The sequence below is a fragment of the Ceratotherium simum genome, chromosome 4 (assembly GCF_057802395.1).
Source record: "Ceratotherium simum simum isolate JZ-2026a chromosome 4, ASM5780239v1, whole genome shotgun sequence".
In the NCBI taxonomy this organism is placed as follows: Eukaryota; Metazoa; Chordata; class Mammalia; order Perissodactyla; family Rhinocerotidae; genus Ceratotherium; species Ceratotherium simum.
Window position 1 is genome coordinate 74466858 of NC_141903.1, and position 23449 is coordinate 74490306.

Sequence of the window (23449 nt, forward strand, 5' to 3'; positions counted from 1 at the left end):
GAGACACTGAAAAGGGAGTGGTAAGTGAGACAAAGAAAGAAAGATAGCAAATAAAGATTAGTGTAATCAAACCAACTACCATAGGAGTAACCAGAACTTAAACCTCCTGGGGAAATTCTTGGAGCCAGTGTGAAAGGCACATCTCAGAGTTATCCCACGAAAGGAGCAAGGATGCTGAGCTATTTATACAGCAACTTCCATTAATCATTGGATGAAGGCTGCTCCAGGGGTGTTAATTCACTGGTGCTTCCAACCTGTCTTGCTGGAAGGTAGAAAAATGCAGTTTCTGATAGCAAAAGGCAGGCCAGTATCAACTGAGTGGTAAGGGGAAGAGGATGTGGGGACATTGACAACATCTGCTTTGGTCTACCCTTTTCACCATTGAAATCCACTCATTACCCGTGTTAAGTTTTCTGAGTCTTACCATTGATTCTTCCAGGTGATGGCTGGTCAAAATTTCTTTACAAAAAAGGTTTTATTACAGTAGAGTTAGTGGGACAAGCTAGAGTATCCCCTGCTGCAATTATTCCTGAGTCTGAAAGTGATAATCATCATTACATTCCTCTACCACTTATTCCAGCTTCCCCTCACCCTTGGCCATCACATCTGCTGATTTATGTTGCTTGCCCAGTGGAGTCACTGAGACCTTCATCCCCAAAGGGTCGAACCCATGGCTACTATTCCCTCATCAGAATGTTGCCTGTTTATGGTTATCCCCAGTCATGAGAGCATCAGGAAATGCCCTGGTGAATTTCTTGAGTCACAGAACTCCTCCATGCTCCCCTTATGTAGTAGCAACTCTAGCTCCTCAGTGATAATTAGGGTTAATTACCCTTGCCAATATAGTAACTCCTTTCTTTGCCCACTAGACTGCTGGCATGGGAAGCCAAAAATGACCAGATGGCGGCTATAACATTAGGTTTTGTGGAATTCTCAATGGTCCTCTGGTAGAGGTGTGTATACCCCAACTCACCCTACCACAGAAACCAGGACCTCCACTCCCACAGAGCCAATGGGGAGTTATTGGAATGGAAAACACAGATTTCCCAAGTGGACCATCAGAAGCACTGGTGAGAGGGGCCCCTTCTACTTTCACCCTTGGCTCCCAGACCCATGTAGTTTATTCATTAGGGATATAGTACCATATAATGGCTGTTGATTCAAAGTAAATATCAAATCTTGAAGGACAGTACCCCAACACCTCTGGGCATCATCCCAAAGCTGTGCATTTCAGAGTCCATTCCAATGTTCTACTACTCTAAGGGCTTCTACATGATACATATATGGGAGGATCAGTGAATCCCATGGTCATGTGGCCTGAGCAGTTAGGCTGCTCATTTTGCAGTCTGAACCTACTGCAGAGCCTTCTCTTGCCCTGTGCCCCACGCACAACTGTGGTTGGAAGTCAGGCTGGTGTGCACTGATACAGCTAAGATTTTTTTTAACTTTCTACTGCAGTATGGATACATACTAAAAAATTGCAGAAATTATAAGTAAACTACTTGAGTTTTCATAGAGTAAATACACCCAAATACAGCTAAGATTTTGCACGATGATTTGTTAGTTTCATAAACCAATAATGATTGAACCCCATTATTGTATCACTCCTTACTGCCTGGGTTTGAAAAATTCTTTATGCCAATTCATTCTCCAGAAATATAGCACTTATTAGAGTATAAGCTTAATACAACCCAGCCATAAATTTATCCTGTCTCCTAATACAAGATTTATGAGTTCCAGTGGATTTATAAATTTTTGTTCTCTTCTTTGTTATAGTAGAATTCAACATGTACATATTTGATATATATATCTATAAATATATATATATATAATTTCCCTTTCTGTCATTTTTTTGTGAGGCTAATCTCACTTTCACAGCTCCACCAGCTCAAAGGATGAGGGAACATATGCTTCTCCATATGCCCAACACAGACTCCTCAATGCATTTATTACTCCGAGCTTGGTGATTCAGGAATGTTTGCAATATTTTATTTTTCCTCATAGTGAGTCATTCTACTGTACATTTCAAAATCTGTGATAAGTTGAAAGATCCAAGAATCGAGGTACATTTCAACAAACAGCTTCCCATCTGGTAAATGAGAAGTTTTATTTATAACCAGGTATTGAGATACAGTGGTATGAAATGACATTAAAATTATTTTGTTTTATTACATGTCTAAAGGGCTGGGCAAAAACTAACTCCCTCCAATCCAGTCTCCACACCGCAGCCAGATCAGAAAACTCATCTGCCTTAAACTCTTCAATGGGTCCAAAATCCCCATCTTGGCTAATGAGGCCCTCCATGATCTGCCTTCTCTCTCCTTCTTCAGATTATCTCTCAACAATCCCCCTCCTTTTCTACACTCCATCAAATTGGATCTTTCAGTTCATTAAATGTATCTTTAAATCAGCATTCAACTCAAGCAAAATATGTAGGTAGGAAATTTTCAAAAACTAAATCAATTTTAATATACAGCTTAGCACCAACTAGCTGCTTTTCATCTACTGAACCCCAGGCAAGTTTCTAGAAGCCAGCACTTGGGGTTTAGGATGGAAATAGGGACAACCATTGTGAGGATCTGCTTCAGTGTTTCAGTCCAAAGGGCTCACCTAGTGGATTCTTCCTTTGGTACTGTATTTGGAACTACTGCAAGAGCCAGACCAGTCTGGGAATACCCAAAGTAATTTAGTAGTTCAGAACTCCTGAACTGACGGATTTGGTTCCTCTGGCCTGAGAGTTTAGTAACTCCCCATTTCTCTCTTCACCACCTGCCCGGGGCTAACTAGCTAACACTGCCTAGCTAACACTGCCCCACCAATTGCCCAAGGAGTTTCTCTGTTTCAAGTCATGTTGTCCGAGTCTCACATGGAAGCCTGAGTTGGTCCAAAGTTCAGCTGAGGCTGAAGGATTTTGTGCATCATAAGGTTGTGAGATGTTCCAAATGCCAAGCCAAGCCAAGGAAGAGATGCTTTGAAATTTCACTTTATATGTTTGGGTCCTCTCACTTTTGCTTAAGCCAGCCTTTTGGCAAAGCATCCTCTTTTTTTGAAAAGAGTTTGCCTACCCATTTATGAGCTTATGAGTCAATCAGCTAACGTCTACAGAGCCCTCAAGTGTGGTTAGTTCACTGCTAGGAGCTTTGGAGTATAAAACAAGTGTCCTCACGAGGCTTAAATCTGAGTGGAAAGACAAAGCTTTAATTGGTGAAATAATAAAGCGCTAAGTGTGTATACTTGCCGTAAGTGCTGTAATTCAGAGTGAGAGAGACCATTATGGAGAGAAATTTTTAGTGAAGACTCCACAGAGAAAGCGGCGTGATATTTTTGCTGCAAATGGAAGAATGGGTAGGATTACGATAAGTAAAGGATTATGGGGAGTCCACCGCAAGTGTGGCAGCCAAGGTGGACCTGCATGGGCACAAAGGCACAGAGGTAGGAAAGATGATACCAGCTAGGCCCATCCCTACGACCTGTGCTCCAGAAAGCACTTTCTACCTCAGTGGTTCTCAGACCTTAGCGTGCATCAGGCTCTCCTGGAGAGGGCTTGCTGAAACACAGATTTCTGGGGACCATCCCCAGAATTTCTAATGGGATGAGGCCCAGGAATTTGCATTTTTAACAAGTTCTCAGGTGATGCTGATGCTGCTGGTCCATGGCCCAAGCTTTGAAAACCACTTGTCTAGACTATGTTGATAACTGGATGGTTCTCCAGTCAGTAAATTCCGTCTGAAAATGATGCTGCAAATAGTCTCTCACAGCAATACCCTTAGTTTTGTTTTTTTCTGTTCTGAAGCATATGGTCCCCTCATGCACACCTTTACATTGCTGTCACATCTTTCCTTCTCAAGGCCCCCCCATTCCCACAATCCTTATGGCCGCACCCAGATTGAGTTTGATCATTTCCTGCCTTTTTTGTTGTGGTGCTTGTAAGCTGATTTCAGATGTGGTGACCTTTAGCCAATCTAAACTTCGAGATTTCAGAAGGAAAAAGTGAATAATGTTATCAGTTTTTAGTTTCTACTTCACTTTCTTATCTCCTGCCAGTTCATTGGTAAATTAATGTGGTGATGCGGAGGACCTGATTTTGATTTTCCACTCAACATTGATGATAATTTCTCCAGGTGAAGCTTATTTGCCTTGGAATTGTTTCTCTTTGATGAAATGATTACCCAAGTAGGTAGCAGTGTGACTGTCAGAGTGGGTCTGATAAGTCCATGTTGACTTAAGGCTTTACATATTAAATAATTACATTACGGTTGACCCTTAACAGAAGCTTTGAATTCCTTTAGTTTTATCAGCAATCATGGTACATGGCAAATTACAAAGTAGCCAAAGCCCATTGTAACTTCTTTCCATGAATAATGAAAGGAGTTAATAGCACATAGTAGGCCCTCATATATTTGGTGAATGAACAGATAAATGCATTCAAAATAAATCCATAAATAATTTTTATTTGGTCATGAAACAAAAACAGACATAGGTCTGTGAAATATAGACATGGTTATTTTGTATCAGTTTTAAATTTGGCAGGCTACCAAATGTTAATTTGCTTTTAGCTATTTGAGATTAAATATAATTCCTTCCCTGAGCAACCCTAAAGTAAGCAAGCATGAAAGTGTTTTCAGAGTAATCTGGGAGGAATTGACATTTAAAGGAGTTATCATTACATCTGTACTTGAAGACTATTAATTTCATAGATAAATTCACTTCGTTACTCCATCTTTACCTTGTATTTTGAAAGGACTCCATCAGATGGACGACTGACGGCCGAGGGTCAACTGAAACTGCTCTTATCCCAGCCAGGTTGTAATTGGAACCTGCTTCTGGAAACCCTACTGCATCATGATGGTCTTTTACTGAGAATCTTGCTGAAGAGCTCAAGTGAGTATTTGTAGTTATAAGAATGTCCTCAAAAAACCCGGTCATTGCTCAAATTGAATGAAATTTTTTTCCTACTTGAATATTGGCAGAGGGATGTAAACCAACTGCATTGTATCAACAGTCAGTGGGGTTAACAGCAGGTAAAATATTAAATTGCTTTATAAACCTATTGGAAAGATTTTTTTCGGGGCTCTGAGAAAAAACAATATTTTGATATAATACTGTTGTATCATAACTACCATTATATAGAAATGTATCAATATCTAGAGTTTGAAATGCCTAAGAAGATTAGAGGAACATAGTTATATGTCCAAAGCAGAAGTCTCAATTAGACCTAAAAGAAAGACAGAGAGAGAGTGCATTAGAGCCACCCTAGTGGATCATGAAAAGTGCTTATGTAACTTATAAACAAGCAAGTGGTGGCTTACAGCCATATCCATTGGTGCATGGAGAAGTAATCATGAAAAAATTATGAATGGAAATTGAGGAGTAATGGAAGACCACACTTCTCTTAATTAGACTTTCTTTTTTTCCCTGAAAGTGCTATTTTAGAAAATGGTAAGTAATGTTATGCCAATCTAATATTATATGCCACTGCTCTCCTGCTACATCTATAAGGAGTTTTCTAACCATTTTCACATGCCCCTACACGTTTCTCTTTCTGTTCTATACCACATGTGAAGCCAGATTAATTTGTTCAATCACTAGTTTCACTATAGGTTTCCTGAATCAAAATCTTTTTTCTCTGGTTCTCCACCACCTGCAGTACCAAATCCCTGTCCATTCAAATATGACCCTAGGCTGGTTTTCTGAACTTTTTTTTACCACTATTCCCTTGCACACACACACACATTTCAGCCATTGTCCCCGAAGGCCCATGCGTGTGCTCCCTCCACACCTTGGCTCACCCATTTTTCCTCCTTGAAAGACCCTCCATAAACAACTCAGCCTCCACCAGTGTGCCAGGCCCAGTTGATGTTCCAGATCTTTGCATGCTCCAGCTCACACCAATCTCTTCCTCCCCTCAACTTCACGGTGCCCATTATCTTGGCTGCTCATTTGCCCTTAGCATACTCTGCCTTACATTGTTATTATATTTGTATGTGAATGAGGCACGTGTACGCCAGGCTTTTTGGTACACAAGTGAGATTCACAACATCCCCTGTCCAATCGCTCCAGTCATTCCTGGGAATCTTTGGTTTCTCAGGTCTGCTCACGAGCACTTCCCCCGTTCTTCTCTCCTGTCCACCATGACGTTTGCTTCCCAAAAGCCACCAAGGGGAGGTGCCTCACTGCTGAGCCCTTGTGAGAATATTGCTTCTCCCCTGGTGCTCTCAAATCCATAAAATCTTGTGGTGCCAAAGGTCACTACAACTCCTAAAGCCTCCCTGTGTTCCAAGCAGAAGTTCGGAGATTACCCCTCTCCCAAACCCTGAATCTGACTTTATTTCCTTAGCCCCAAGCAGTACTGTTTGGGTCTCAAATAGCACAAAGTTCACCTGAAAGCAATTTGTTTAGCTTCAGGCTGTAACTCCACTCTCCTCGAGGGAAAACTGGTACTCAGGAAACTACTTCCTCCAGTAGCCACCATTTATTGTTTACTTATTGGGTGTCAGGCACTGTGCGGAGCGCTTCACATCTGTTATCTAATTTGATTCTTATAGCTTCATCAAGTATGTACTGTTGTTTTCCTCATGTTAAGAATAACGACATTATGAGCCGGCCCTGATGGCCTAGTGGTTAGTAGGTGGCCCGGGTTCGGTTCCTGGGCACAGAACCACACCACTCGTCTGTCAGTAGCCATGCTGTGGTGGCAGCTCACATACAAGAACTAGAAGAATTTACCACTATACACAACTATGTACTGGGGCTTTGGGGGGGGGAGGAAGAAAAAGGAGGAAGATTGGCAACAGATGTTAGCTTAGGGCAAATCTTCCCCTGCAAAAAATAAAAAAAATGACATTAGAGTTTAAGATAATGTTACTTGCCCAGAGACACACCTAGCCGATAAATGGTGGGTAAACCTTGATTCTGAACCCCGCCCAGCTTTCTGTCCCCTGCACTTCCTATACAAATACTTATGCAAATTAAACCCTGGAGGGGGTGAGGGGTATCTGAAGAACTGTAATCTGTCCACCCTCCAGTGGATCAACCAGGACACCCTGATGTGCCTGCATTTAACTGGTCTTTCCAGCCAGTTAGGGCTGATCGTAGATTTTTATATTCCTCCTCAAGCTAGTTTACAGAAAAAGTCCAGTGATTGGCCAATCAGTGATCAGTTAAAATATAAAATACAGAGCTTCCCTTAAACTTTATAATCTGAGCTGTCAGGCAAGGTGGCTACATGACATGGACAGTATCTGACACGGCTGGAGATTTACTCTAATATAATAATTGAAACTCGTGGGCATGGTCCCAGAAGAGAAATGGTCTCCTATTGATGGAGTTACGTAGAACAGCCTCGAAAATCAATTGTGATCAAACCTTTTGACTATACTGATATAGCCACAGAGTACAGGAATAGCAATTATAGTTATGAATATTAAACATGTTTTCTTACAAATGAATCCCACATTTACTTACCAAAAATATTACGTCCACCTTCTGGTATATATAACATGATATTGTTTTTGAGAGACTTACAGTCATCAAAATTACCATATTGTATCACCTTCAGTTGTGCTTCTCATGAAGTGCAAAAGTGTATTTACCCATGCTGCTCAAATATCTGTCATTGTCTGCAAAGGCTGTTAGGTGTTTGATCAGGGTTACATGGCTGCTCTGGAATCATCTTGTACTGAATTTTATTAGCTACTTCAATACGGTAAGGATGTAGTGACAGAATTTACCAATCAGTTGATTGACCGACTTATTAAGCTCCAGTAGAAGTCTTGTCACTTTAAGTTAGAAACAATATACTCACCGGAATCTTATTATCCAGACTAAGATGGAAATTATCATGTACATAAAAATAAATTTGTAATATTTTTTGCAGAGATTTTCTTTTCATTTGATTAGAAGTCTCAGAGTATTTCAGAACACCATTTGGTAATTTAGAAGTTTGATCATAGTTTTAGGAAAGAAACTTTTAGAGTAAAATATGCTGAATTAGGTGTTTCAAGCAACATAACTGTCAGCGTTTTTATGGGAGAGTTTTTCTTTATAAATAGTGTCTTTTTGGTTGAACTGATAAAATTTAATTTTGTGTTAAATTGGCTCAGGAATAAGAATAAAGAGATTTTAAGTATTATCTTTATTATAGATATTTTAGAACAGGTTATCCTCGTCCAATAAGCAATTATTAAATTTTGTTAGGTACAGATTTTTCTTGATAGACAACCATATATTATAAAGATTAAAACATATGAGGATTGTCTCTTTTATTGTCTGTAGCTTTTGGTTTTGCTCTATGAAAATGATTTGCCAGAATTTCTATTTGTTTTAAAAAGAATCAGCAGAGCATATATGGAAATGACTTTTGTATAATATGAAATGCAACTTCACTGAGGGTCAGAAAATAGCAAAATTTAGTAAATGAAGGGTAAAATTTTAATTTATAATATATGCTTCATACGCTGCAAGCTTCTAGGAAGTGGAATCATGTTTTTGCCATAGATAGTAATTCCTCCTCTATAAAAATATGTAGCATTTTGAGGGAGTGATTGCATTGCTAAAACTTGATAAAAATAAACTAATTTCACATAGTAGGTGGTTTATGACATTCTTGGGGTACAGTTCAGTTGGCACAAGAAGGTAATGTTTGTTGGTTTATTTTTAAGGTAGGCCATCTTTAATTTGAAAGAAAAAGCTCTCAACTACAAATGTTTATAGAAGATTTCAAAATTGTAAGACACTATTTTGAATTATTGACTCGAAAAACCCAAGGCAGTTGTTTTGGTAATTAACTTACCGAGGCCCCATGGCCTAACTAGTTTCTTACTTGTGGCATCAAAGGAACAAATATTTGGCAATTTCCCAAGTGTTAGCAGGTGGCCTTTTCCTGCTAGTGACATTTGAATGAAGTGTGACTAACATTCTTTCCTTTGCCCGTTGCCCCAAGAGGGATGCCCAGTGAAACTTCTTGGCTTTTGGTGATTTTCAGTGGTAATATAACAACAACAAGAAACTAGCAAATACATGATATTTAACATGTTCCCGGACATTGTTTCTGAGTGTTTTAAATGTGTTCACTCACTGAATCCTTGTAACAACTCTGCGTGGTAGGTACAATTATCATCTCCATTTTACAGATGAGGAAACTGAGGCACATAGAAATAAATCTTGTCCAAGTCACATACCTCGTAAGCGGCAAAGCAGGATTCGATCCAGACAGCTGGCTTCCAGAGAGTGTGCTTTCAACACCACACCACACGGCATCCAGGCAGAGCCACAGAGCATTTACCAAACTGCAGGTCGCACACTTTGTGGGGGCCATCAGGAGCCTTTAGTGGGTAATTTTGATAGTACATTTGGTACTTTTCAACCTGTAATAAAGTGCCTAAAGATAATCAGGAAACAGATGGACAGGAAATTCTACCACTACCGAGCAGTGATTGACTTCAAATGAATGAATCAATTCAAAGTCTCTAATTTTATAGTTAATATTTTCCTGATCTTTTGAGTAATGATAAGCATGTTATGGGAGAAGCTTGGTGTTTTGTTGTGCAGTGTGTGTGTGTGTTTTGTTTCATTTTATAAGTGTGACCAAGTGTCTTGGAGGAGGTGACCGAAAGTAAAATATGCTCCCTCTTGGTACCCTTAGCGTACCTAACATTGATGTCATAGGCTGCTTTGCTAGCGACTTCTGTACTCTGACTTGTTTAATCTTTTTTTCTTTGCTCAATTTATACCCTGTTCTCACTAGGAACAGTAGAACCATATTTGTGTGTTTTTGCCCTAGTCCTTTGCAAACAAGGATCCTATCCGAGAATGATGATGGACTAGCCTAGCGTATCAGTGGGCTCCACAGAATTATTACAGTCCAAGAAACAATTATTGTCTGGGATCTGCTGAGTCTCCATGAGGGTGGGGTGGTTGTAGAGTGTGATTATATGAAGCAAGACTTCTTGACTTTAAAGTGTAAACACGTCACCTGGGCTGCTGCTTAAAACCTCAAGATTCTGATTCAATAGGTCTTGGGTGGGCCCTGAGATTCTGGATTTCTAGCAAGCTCCCAGGTATGCTGCTCCTGCTGCTGCTGGTCCCTGGACCACCTTTTGAGTAGCAAGGTCATGGAACAAAGTGTCTGTTGCTGAAGAAGGCAAAAGAATTTGAGAATGTGGCTTGTCCGTCCAATGTATTATGGGCTTTTAAAGAGACATAATTTACTTAAGAATATTTATAAACCATTTTATCAGGAAGTTCACAGCAGTCAGAAAGCATGATCTTGTTCAAATACAGATCTGATTATATGTCACTCCCCTGCTACAAATCTTTAGTGGCTGCCCACTACTTATAGGATAAAGACCCTAATCCTTGAGACACAAGCAATGCTCGTCGTTCTCTGTTGATGGCCGACTTGTCCAACATATCGTGTCCTGCTCTCCCCCAGCTTATCATGCTCCAACTCATGTATGTTCTGGTCTAGGTTGTGCATCCTAGATTTCTATATTTATAACAGCAATGTCCCTGCAGATGTGTCTTGAGGAAGAGGCAGCTGCTCCAACACCAATGACCTTTCAATTGTCCCACATACCAAGTTCTTTCCACCTACAGAAGCTTTGAAACGTTGTTTTTTGTGCCTAGAATCTTCTTCCCCTCCATTTCCTGGCAACTGTTAGTCATCTTTTAACTTAAATATTATTTCCTAGGAAGTCATCTTTGATTATCCCCTTAGGTCCCACCATAATTCCTTTTGTAACACTTGTCACAATTTTAAGTGAGAGGTTAACTGACATCATTTTGTATTTAATGTCTGTCTCAGCCACTGTGAGTTCCAGGAGGGCAGGGACAGCTCACCACAGTATCTCTAGTGCTTGGCCTGGGTCTCAACACTTCAGACTGGTCCTGAGCACATAGAACATCCTTAAAAAATATTTGTTGAATGAATGAGTGGAGGCCAATTAAAGTTCCATGACAGCAATTCTGTTTCATTCATTAGCTTTGTGATCTCTCTAAACTTTAGATTCCTCATTTCTAAATAGGATACTAATATTGACCTTTCTGTTCATTTTGGGGTTTAAAAAGGTAAATAGACATAAAGCACCATTGTTTGACCCTTAGGAGGTACTTATTTTGTATTAGATTCTTTCCTTTTATACTGAATACCTGGAAAATTATGCCTGATGTATTTTTCTTCTCTGATCACTCTTCCTGTGCTCCATGTAGTGGTCTCTCCGTCTGCTTTTCAGTAACTCTCCCCTCTGTCTAAGTATAAATTTAAATGTATCCCAGGAGGTGAGGTTTCCTCTTTGACACCTGTGTGCCTGAGAAGATGTTGTCCTAGCAGCTGTCATGCGTGTCAAGATGAGAACTAGGCCAAATAAATATTCCCAAGTTCTATATGTTATAGCACTCCTTGAGAACTTTTGCATATTAGCTTGGGAGATTGGCAATATGAATTTTGCTATGATGCTTCACCTACACAGACTCAGATCTAATTTGGCTTGATAGTGGCTGAAATATTTTATATGCTTTCTTTTCATAGAAAATGTCTAATATAACTATAGGAACATGTGTCGTCTTTAGTAGTTAATGTGCTTCTAGTGTTAGCATGTAAAATGATTAAGCATTATAAGTGATTCTATTATCGTGGATTTATGTAGCCTCTTCTTCCCAACAACTCAAAGTGATTTAACATATTATTTCATTTATGACCCTTGGATTATTAGAACCATTTTGCAAATGAGGAAACTTAGATACAGAGAAATTGAGTAAATTGCCCCCTTGATGTTTAAGTGGTCCTTAGAAAAAAGAAGAGCCATTATTTTCTGGAAGTATATCTATTGTTTTTAAATGAATTCAAAATGAAAACATGGGACTTTGTGGAAATGATTATTCTCAGAAATAAGAAATAATATTCTTCTGAATTAATTTCTGAAAATGTTTGTTTACTTGATTTTCTAGTATTTAATGGGCATCAACTACGCACAAAGCACTGTTCTCGACTGGAGATACAATGGTAAACATGACCTGCCAGATTGTCTCATATTCTGAGGGATTAGTTGCTGGGGTAAATTGAGAGGACTGACCTTATAAAGTAAAAAAATATAAAAATTAGGTAAGTTCAACTGCTAATAAGTACCATGAAGCGCTTTTCTAAAACAGAGTGACTGACAGATTCACAAACTGGATGATTAGGAAAGGCTGCTCTGACGAGCTGACACATCCTTTTACTCATGAGTGATTTGGGAGTGGATGGAAGATGCCCTTATGTAGTATTAGATATTTGGAATACAGGTATACTTTCATCCAATGTTCTACAATAGAGGCCAGCAAACTTTTCCTATAGAGGGCCAGATAGTAAATATTTTAGGCTTTGTAGACTGTACAGTTTTTATCACAGCTACTCAACTGTACCATTGTAGTGTGAAAGCAGCCACAGAGCCTACGTAAGCGAATGAGCATGGCTGTGTAGGGGAGGAAAGGGTTTTCCTCAACCTTCTTAGGGTTCCTGGCTGGGTTTGAAAATTAAACTGACAAGGACAGATTAACAGGAGAAAAGCATAGAAATTTGTTTAATATAATTTTATGTGGCACAGGAGCCTTTATAAAGAAAGAAAGATCTGAAGAAACGGTTAAACCTGAGTGTTTTTATGCTAGGTTTAATGAAGAATGGACAAGCATGGAGAAATATGACAGGTCAAGGGATATGAAGTAAGTGTAGTAAATTGGGGGAAACTGAGCAAGGCCTGTTTGTTAGGATTCTTCTCAGTGTCCCTTTGACTTCAGAGCTAAGGATGCTCCTTTGCTCCTGGTATAGGGAGGGCCCTTCTCAAGTGAGGGTTTTATGACCTGATTTAGGGGAGAAGGGGGTTGGGGAAGGTCAGAGTGACCTTCCTGCTTCTGCTCTTTTCTCAAACTCCTTCAGCTTAAAATATTAAATACACCAAGGTGCCATATTTTGGGTAGCATATCCTGAACCCCATCAGCTGTATTCTAATGAAACTTTATTTATGGATACTGCAATTTGAATTTCATGTAGTTTTGCATGTCACAAAACATATTCTACTTCTGATTTTTTTTTTTTTACCGTTTAAAAATGTAAAAACTATTCTTAGCTTGTGGGCCATATAAAAACAGGCGGCAGGCTGGATTTATCTGCTGGGCTGCAGTTGCCAACCCTTGTTCTAGAATATCGTGCAGCACCAAGCTCCCACATAGCTTTATCACTTCTCTGCAACGTGGTCATTTGGAGAGGAGACCTGCACGTAACCCTAGCACGGCACTTTTACCTTCTCTCGCAAGGCCTGAGTAGACATTCCCCCTGGATGGATTGGCTTGGTATCTGCCTACAGAAGGAATTTCCCTTTTACATAGCTTTAACTCAGTTCCACATTATATGAACATCTAGGGACTTTATATTTATTGGGGAGTACAGCTAGAGCTCAAATAACTTATCTCTTACTCCCTAGGGCTGCCAGCTGCAGAATTTGGACCAATTAGCCCACCTATGCTAGTGGTCATCAGACCTTGTCTACAGTATCTTTGTCTTTTCTTGGCACACCCTGTTTAAAGGGATATTGCCATTTTAAGAGTCAACACAGAGAAAAGTGATAAAGATGTTAAGTAGAAGCCAGGCCATACCTTGCTTAAATAAATTAGGTATGTCTACCTTGGAGAAGAAAAGATTAGAGAAGGCAAGATAGCTATCTTCAAATATTTTAAGTCTTCCTGTTAGAAAAACAAAAATAGGCTGTCCAATTCAGCGAGTGGAGATGCTTGGGAATAAGTTAGAAGGAGATGGATTTTGGCTGCCAGTCTGTCAGTCAGAAAACCTGAATTGTCATCCGTAATGATAACTGAGGAAGTCACTTACAACTCTGTGCTTCTTTTCTTTATCCACTAAAGAGGTTAACCTAGATTTCTGTAGTCTTTCCTGATAACAGTGTTCTATATTTTTTAAAAATACAAAATAGTTTCGTAACTTGAGCTGTCCAGCAGAACGACTGGCTACCTTGAATGCTAGTGCACATCCCACCACTGAAGGTATTCAAGAAGAAGCTAGGTCGCCATTGTCACAGATGCTGGAGGACTCTATTCATTCACTCAACAAATATTTACTTATTTATTGACCAAATATTTACTGACCTCCATGTAAGGTGCCTGCAGTCATATAATCTTATTATGTTTCTTAACCAGATAGTTAGAACTTGGTATAAATCTGTGAGTTTAGGAGTTTTTAAAGACCTGTTTGGCTGTGTTTTGTTATTCTTGCCAGTGCCTACCGCTAAAGCAAAGTCCCTCTTTGCTCCACGAGTGGTTCAGTTGAATTAAAATTAAATCCAACTTTGGTGACCTGATAGCAATCATTTCTTTTCCAATTGATAATCTCCTAAAGCAGAACATCCCTTTGTGCTTCTACCTTGCTTCTTTATCCATTCGAACTGCTCACTTTCATTTGTAAACTTAAAGGGCTTGAATTTAATTTAAAAGTCTATTTGCAAACTTTAGAGCCATGATTCCTAGATTCAGTTTTATAGAATAGTAGTCTTGCTGGACACAATACTAGAAAAGGGTTTCATGGTCAAAAATGCTTAGAAACATTATATACTAAAATTCCTTCTTGGAGAGTCACAGGGCTTATGAATAATTAAAAGCTCTGAGAAATCTTGCAGACAACTAAGCGTTTAATATTGTTGAAGCTAGCATATCCAGAACATACGTCCTACCTATTAACATCCCATGAAATGCACTTTGAAAATCTTACCTTATAAAAAGCATGGGGAAAAACCCTAGTAGATATAGGTAGATACAGCCAAAACTGTTTCAAAATGGTTTACCTATCTACATTTACAAATATGTAAATAAAACAAAATAATTTCTAAACATACAGAATTGCCTGTGTATGCCATGTACAGATTATCAGTTTCCAAAGAATTGGAATCAATTGCTCAATTATAAATCTCTATTGAATGTAGCTATTTGCTTGATGAATCAGAGAGTATTTTTCTACTTTATTCATTAAGTGTCAGCCTCTTTAAGAGTTGGTTTCTTCATTTGTTAAAAAAAAATGGAGATAATATCCACCTCATAGAATTTTTGTGATGATTAAGATAAATGGGAAAATGTAAAAACACTTAGCATAGTCCTTGCACCATTGTGGATAGTCGATGAAGACCTGTCTCTCATCTCAGCATCATCAGAGCCCTGAATTTGGGACTGTGGGTATTCAAAAGAGGTAGGAATCTGATGTTTAGTCGTTATTTGGATACTGAGGAAAACAGCATAGAATAAGTTGTAAGTGCTGAACTTCAATTTTTATATGAGCATTTTAGAATGTCAAGTAAGAAAATAATTCCCAGGAAAAAACTTGGGAAAGAGGATCCCTAAAAAGAATGATTTTTTTGTCATGATATATTTCAGACCCATTTCATGAGACTTCCTTTTAAATTTTCTAATTTTGCCCAAATGAGAATAGTTTAAGGGAAAAAAAGTAATAATCAAGTCATATTTGATTAAAAACTTATAAATAAATGGCAGGTCTTTATATCAATTGTTAGCCTCTTATACAACAAACTGCAAGATTTTCAAAACTAATTTTCAAGTCAGGTTTCAATTTTATTTTTGCTAATTTTCATTGTGAACTAGGCTGTGGCATTCAAAGTTAGTGCTTCCTTAAAACAATTTTCATGTGATACTCCATTCTTTTTTCTAGGGTATTAATTTATTGGTTAGTGTTTTAGGTTTTGAGTCCTTGTTTTATATGCTGCATTTTCTATTCTTGCACTTTTTATCTCATGCCTATGTCTGAAGTGAGTCTTTCAGCCTCTTCCCTTTGGTTAGGGATGCTCGTTAGTGTCTGGTTAATTCAGTGTCCCTAAGCTCATGGCACACTCTTCCACAACATTGCTGCCAAATACATTTTAGTGACTCAGCAGGAGCTTGTCATTAACAACATTCTTGTAGAAAATAAAAATTAAGCAGTCTTGGAAAGTAAAGTGCTAGTGTACCATGTATGTGTAAATCTTTGGTAGCAAAAAACACAGTCTCCTGGTGGGTTGATGGTCGAGTTCCTTGCCTGACACCACCCTTCCTTTGAAGCACTAACAAGTTCAGTCCTCAAAAGGAGTTTAAAATAATGTCTGCAGTGAAAAGGGCCCTTCAGTGTTATTGTAAAGACAATCTGTTTCCAAATCTTGTATTTATTTATATAATGTATAAACCATTTGATAGATAAAGGAGAAGGCAGATGGAATTCAAAATAGCAGCTTTATTATTGGTAAAACCTGGGTCAGAGAATATGGCTTTAAATATGTGGCTTGTCAACACTGCTCTCCAGAATTATGCTGATCCCTCCATTCTTCCAACCACCCTAGCTCCCCGCTCACCACCCCCCAAGCCACCAACAGAGCTGAAAACCACAGGGGTCCCTTACAGTGGCAGAGCCTGCCCTAATAGACTTAACAGAGGGGAGAGCAGGCCAGAATGCAACCCCCTGCAGTCAGGCGAGCCGCAAAAGCCAAGCCAACGATGCCTAGTCCCCTCACCCCAAACTCACCACTGAAAAGAGTCCCTCATCCTTCCTTAGAATTAGGAATGGGGAGCAAGAGGAGTGTGTCTCATATTAAAGGAGAGGACAATAACAGAGTCCAGGCCTAGGTTAGATGTAGATCTGATAAGAATACACCTCTCGGGTAAAATTATTGATTGAGGGAGATGAGGCTATGTGGATGATGTTTGAACAATGGATACTTTAGGCGGATCTATCACTCTTTCACTACTAAAGATCCTGTAAAGACACTCTTGGAGGATTTTACATTAAATAAACAAATGTCTGGTCCAGAGGGCAGAGGGAAAGAAAAAGGAAAGGGCTAGACCTATATGTGAAGGAGAAGGGAAGGGACTCACTTAAAAAGCAGGTTAAAATAATAAAACTCTAGCTGAGTCTTCTTGAAAGGAATAGGGGATATCAGATCGAAAGAGAATACAGAAGAATATTCCAATAGTGTAGGAAATTCAAAAGCTAAGAAAAAACAATGTTTACGGATGAGCATTTGGCAAAGGTATTGGTTTTCACCAAGTTTCTAAGGCACAGACCTTAGAAACATCTGGAATCTGCTGAGGGTCACTCTCTAGCCAGGGCTTCTTACACACTGGGTGAAGTTCGACTTAGAAATTATCTTGGAATATTGGGGATAATACGAAATAAGACGACTGGATATGTAAGGCATAGATTATGGAGGACTTTAACAAGCAGCCAGAGGTGTTTAGATTTAATATATATTCCGAGGAGTGTTTTGATTAAAATAAGAGGTAAAGAAAACCTAAATTATATTAATAGTGTTGGCACAAAGAAGAAGGGATACAATGGAAAAAAATCAACATACGATTCATTATGGAAAGGGAGATGAGGGGAGAGACATATATTTATTTTATTTCGTCTAAGAATTCAGAAAAGGAATACAAATTGCTAAGGCATTGAGCCTGGAGATGAACAGATGATGGTGGTGTCCTAGACAGAAACAGGGAACACAGCAGGAGGGTGAAAGAGAAAGCTAAGAGCTAGAGATGGGGAATTTAGAAACTTCTGCATAAAAGGGATCTTTGAAATTAAAGGATAACAGAATTGCTAAGCCAGGTGTAAAGCAAAGCAGTGAGGCTGGAAGAAGGTGAAGGTCAAGGTTCTGGGGCAGTCCCTGTGGGCCAAAGCCCTCTCCCCGCCACTACCTGTTTTTCTTAACAGTTTTATTCGAACACAGTCTTGACCCTTCATTCATATGTTGTCTCTGGCGGCTTTTGTAACACAAAAGTTACAGAGTTGAGTAGCTGAGACCAAATGGCTTGCAAAACCTGAAATATTTACTCTCTGGCCCTTTATAGAAAAAGTTTGCCAAGCCCAGTTCTAGATGATAAAAAGAGAAAGAACTACAGAAAAGATAAGCCAATGAGGCACCCTCAAACCAAGAGAGCATGACCATAAGGAAGTCAAGAGAGAAAAAGGTTTCCAAGGAGCAGATAAGAAGAAAGGACACAGTGGATATGAGGAAGATGAGGCTTGGGGGAAAAAAATTGAATGTTATGACTAAAAGTAAATGTAATTCCAAAATATCAATTACTAGATGGACCAAAACTCAACAAAAAATACTCAAGAGATCTATTTTTTTCTTCTTCCTCCCTTCCTTTCTTTCTTCTTTGCTATTAAAACATCAGTTAAACATGTAGCACTGTTCTAGGTGCTGTTGGAAGATATCTAAAGACAAGATGCACATCCATAGAAAGTCCAATAAGAAAACAGTATTAGAGAGGTAATGAGATAATGTATGTGAAAGTGTAGAAAGCTACATGAAATTAAGGTATTTCACGTTAAGGCAATTACCACAAGCCACATACCTGGTTTGGACTGAGTACCTTGCATTCAGAGGTCACTGTCAATAAAATGCCAAAGCAGGCTTTGAGAAATTTGAGATTATAGTTTAATGCAAACAGCAGAGGCAAATTCTTAACCACCTTTGCCCAACTTTGGGGCAAGTTACTTAATTTCTCTCAACTTCACTTGTTCCTCTGTAAAACTGGGATAATCAACACTCATTCTAGAGAGTATTATGAAGATGAAATGAAATGTAAAGCAGCTCATGTGATGTTTGGCATACAGTCCGTACTTTGTGAATAGAAACTCTGTTTTTATGGAGCAGGTATATATCTCAATTCATAAACTCCGATGTACAAGAAATATCTAAATCACTTACAGTCTTCAAATCAATTTTATTAGGATTCTGAGCCCCATCCTACCAGGCTGGTGGAACATTTGACCATAGATATTCTTAGGGCTCCCACCCTCACCCCTGGGTGGTGCAGACGTCCCTGCGAGGCTTTATTGATCATCTGTTATCTGGTCACCTAGTTACTGCGGAGATACCATGTCGCTGTCCAAGTGCTCCTGCCAAGTGCAGCAGTCAGGTGTAACTTGAAACCCTTGATGAGACAGAGAACCTGTGTCAGGGATCCAGCTTCCCTCAGAGCCTCACCCAGACAAGCCTCCTGAGCACTGCCATCCAGCAAAGGGCAGGCAGATGCTCCGCCTTACAGACCCAGAGGCTTCTCTCTCCTGTCCCAGAGCATCCTCTCTCTAAGCCCTCCAAACCCTCGACTCGTCCACCTGCCGAGACACATGATTCCACTTTATATCATATGGTAGTGCCAATATTTTACTTTTTATGGCCTACAAAAATGGCTATTTCATGTAGTTCAAACTAATAACTACTCAATAGATTTAGTTTTTCTTCTTCTTTTTTTTATAAGTCTAAGAGGGTAACTGACTTCAGTCTATTTGTGCTTTTCAAATAGCAAAAATTCCTGAGGCAAGTAAAGAGAAATAGACTACTTTATTCTGGGGCAAGGGAAAATAGAGAAAAATAAAAAATAATATTTCATTGAAGTGTCTTGACACATTTATATGGTAATAACAATAATACTTATTATTTTTATTATAACTATTCCACATATCCATCCGCCTTTCTCCAACTGCGTTGTCATTGCATGATTCCTGGGGCCTCAGATTATCCATGCTCTGTTGATTGTCTAGCTTTACTCCCACCTCCCTCACACCAGTCACACTTCCGCCATGCCACCCCACCAGCAGCTACCTGTCCTCTCTCCATTATACCAACTCTTCTGTCTTCCTGGAAAGTACCTCCCCCACTTCAACCTCGTCATGCTGATAAACCTCTACTCCTCCTTAAAGACTTCGCTGAGACACGATCTTCTCTGTGACTTCTCTGTGTTCTCCCCAAAAATTTAAAGCATCGTTGTCTGTATTTCCACAGTGCCTTAGACTTAAGGTACTTAGATTTAAGGTGATCAAATAATTTATCATCTAAACTGGAACACTTTAAAGAGTGAAAGAGGAGGCTGCTAATAATTACACCAGAACAGACATAAACCAGGACTGCCCCTGCCAAACCAGGATGTATGATCACCCTACTTATCCTTATATTGCTGTAACAATTGTTTACATGTCTATCGTTCCCTCCCCCCACAAACACACACACACACAGACAGTGAATCCCTGGAAGGCGTAAGCCTCAGCATGTAGTGTAGTGACTGTTGACACATTAATTGATTGATTAAATAATAGGAATTTTATTGAAAGAGAACATTCTAGACTAGTGAAATGACAGACAAAAAAAAAGCAGATGAGAGTGAACATTTACAAGGAAAGCAAGTAAACCAATTTGGGTGGAACAGATGTGTGGGGATTATAATACCACTTGGGAAAAGATTGTGGAAACTTAATTGTCAGGCTAAGGAATTTCTAACGAAGTGGAGGAAGAGGGGAAAGTTTAAACATGGGTGAATGACATGAAGGATAACTGATAGTTGAATGAAAGATGAATTGGAGGCAGGGAAAGGCAGACAGAACTGACGAGACTATTTCGATAATAATGATGAAATTATGATGCCTGGACTAGGACTCTGTCATATAACCCTTTATGCTTGATGAAAAAGTCAGGGCCCTTTAGATTACAAGTGATGGAAACCCAAATTGGCCTCGTTTAACCAAGAAGGGAAATTTATCAGCTCAGCTAACATAAATATAAAGGCATTGCTAGATCCAGGTTCTCAAACAGTGTCATCTCATCAGGAATGTTCTCTTCATCTCATGGTTCTACTTCTTACTGTATCTGATTCATTCTCAGTCAAGTTCTTTCCAAAATGGCCATCAGTAACTTCCAGCCTACATTCTACCAGTTTAACAACCCAGTAGAAAGAGAATACCACTTACCAACGGTTCCAGCAAAAATCCTGAGGAATGTTCTCTAGATCATGAAAATCAAATCACAGAAATTAGATTATCAAGAGGAAACATAAAAGTAATGAGCTTCCAAATGAGCAAGACAAAGAAAGGTACTCATTCCCAAATAATCTAGTTTACATTTTTTCAAGATATTTAAAATCTGAGACAAGATATGAGTCATTATCTTTAATTCAATAAATATCTTTACATATTATGATACTAGACACATTGTGCTAATTATCTAAAGAAAATATGAGTTATTATTTTACCTTTGCAGTCCAACCTATAGATGCAACAGTAGTGGAACTTCTGATAACTGATCTTTGAAGAAGTCATAATGGGGCCAGAGGAGGGCTGAAGGGGGCAATTAAAATGGCACTATCTTTGTAAGAATTCCTATATAGTTTTATTGATAAACCTCTTTATTCTGAAATGATAGGATATATGGGTTTGAGAGATATCTCTAAATTTATTTGTAGAATTGATAGTATAATTCTGAGAGCAGTATAAATGTGAATTTTCCACGAAGTTTATGTTCTGCATAAAGAGTATGGTAATGTTCAGAACACAAATCCCAAAGAGAGATTCAAAGATTCAACTAGTTTTAAATAGGTTTTAGATAACGAAAAAGCATGTATAAAATAATTCTGTTTGGTGTTCAAGTTATACATACATATATTCATTGGTGTCTTTTTTTTATAATACAAATGAAATACTGTACCAACTATAGTGACTATCCTTGGTTGATAGGATTTGGTAGAATTTTAGTTGTCTTAGTTGTCTGGATTTTTTACAATTCCTAAAATTAATGTGTATTACTTGTAAATGAGAAAAGGAATCCAAAAGTATTTTCTTTAAGAGAAAAAAGACGTAAAGGGACATATTCCCTGACATAAAGGGAAACTAGCATTGTCCTTTGAAGTGATGGCATTGTGGTCCTTTTCACAATGTTTTTCCCCCACAAATATCCATGAGTATCTCAGGAGCAATATTGGGTTACATGGACCATTGATCTGAAAGAATGTGGCATTTCTCTAATTATGTAAATATTACTCAAATACATTTTTACGGCATTATGCTAGGGTATGGGATAAGAACCTAATCATATTCACTGATACCTACTAAATCATTTTTGTTCTTTTCAAGATTGCACCTTTCAAGAACAAGGTTCTGATACAGAAAATAATCTGAACCAAGGATCCAGCTTGATGGAAGCCATCTTTAAAGTACTGTACCATTGCAATTTTTCTCCACAAACATTTGGAAATGTTTTTGTGAGCTACATGGAAGAAGAACAATTATGGGACTTTTTATATAACGTTCCAGGTATGAGGAATTTACTATTTGTAAAAAAAGTGTTTTATAGGTACTTAAATGTATCTTTAAAGATGTTTTAAATTCTTGTTGATGTCACTTTTGCTGAGTCTGTTATTTATAAAAGTATATCTTATATTTTTTTCAGTATAAATAGGCTTCTTTTAGGAAACATTAACTATTAGTTCCTATCAAAATTTAGTATACTTGGGACAAGGTGAGGGGGAAGTCGAGAGGGAAAAGTATATAATGCAGATTTTCTCCTTTTTTTTATTATTAGGAAGTATTCTCTTGTAAATATTTAATTTAATATTTACCACAAATTATGTTTTGCTATTGAGCACTTAAGACATTAGCAAGATGTGAAAAAATATTTTGTGATTCTTGGGTGCTTTTATTAAACAAACTGATGGACAAAACTACTGGTCAATTTTCCTCAAATGTATAAGGCATTTATTATTATGACCATGGTGCCTCTCTCTCTATAAGACAAGCATGTCCTATCATTCCTTTGGGGACAATATGTTTTTTCCTTCTCTATTGTTCTGCCTATAGCTAGAACAGATGTTAAAGACAGAGCAGGTTACATATCTGACTAGGAAGTGTTCATGAGTTCTCCCACCTTCAGGACCAGGTATAAAGATTCTCACCTTGTTTTATCCTTCATATCCTGCCTTTAAATCTCCATATATAATATCTTGGGAAAGCAAAAGATGAAAACTTAGACAGTGGTTATCTTATTAGTCCGTTAACCATTTACATCATTTACATTTCAACCTGTGAGCTTTCTTATACACTATTTTGGAACTGATATTTTCATGAAATAGTTCCTAGGATCTGTATAAAAAATCTAACTGGCTCATGATCATGGTTTCATTCTTCCTGGACTTTTCATTTTTTTGTTGTTGTTGTTTTATTTTGTTTTGTTTTTGTGAGGAAGATCAGCCCTGAGCTAATATCCATGCCCATCCTCCTCTTTTTGCTGAGGAAGACTGGCCCTGAGCTAACATCCGTGCCCATTTTCCTCCACTTTATGTGGGACGCTGCCACAGCATGGCTTGACAAGTAGTGCGTTGGCGTGCGCCCGGGATCCGAACCCAGGCCACCAGCAGCAGAGTATGCGCACTTAACCGCTACGCCACAGGGCCAGCCCTTTCCTGGATTTTTGACTATCCTCCAGATATTACGTGAATATCTTTTTAGCTATTTTAAAGTCATTATGTTACATCTTCTCTTGGTCATTATCCCTGCAAAATAGCAATAGATAACTTTTTGTAATGATTTCAAAAATCTCAACCTATCACTTAAAGACTCTATAATAATTATTTCCTTTTAAAGTTTTATCTCCTACTTTCCATG

At 38.5% G+C, this 23449-nt stretch overlaps 1 protein-coding gene across 2 annotated transcripts in view; it reads left to right on the forward strand.

The window, feature by feature from the left end:
• Positions 1-23449, forward strand: part of KIAA0825 (KIAA0825 ortholog) — a 355127-nt gene that overhangs the window by 114863 nt on the left and 216815 nt on the right. For both annotated transcript variants that reach the window (XM_087430038.1, XM_087430037.1), the window contains 2 exons: positions 4742-4881; positions 21923-22102. In XM_087430038.1, the coding sequence (XP_087286164.1) occupies positions 4742-4881; positions 21923-22102 (320 nt within the window). The remainder of the gene's footprint in view (positions 1-4741; positions 4882-21922; positions 22103-23449) is intronic.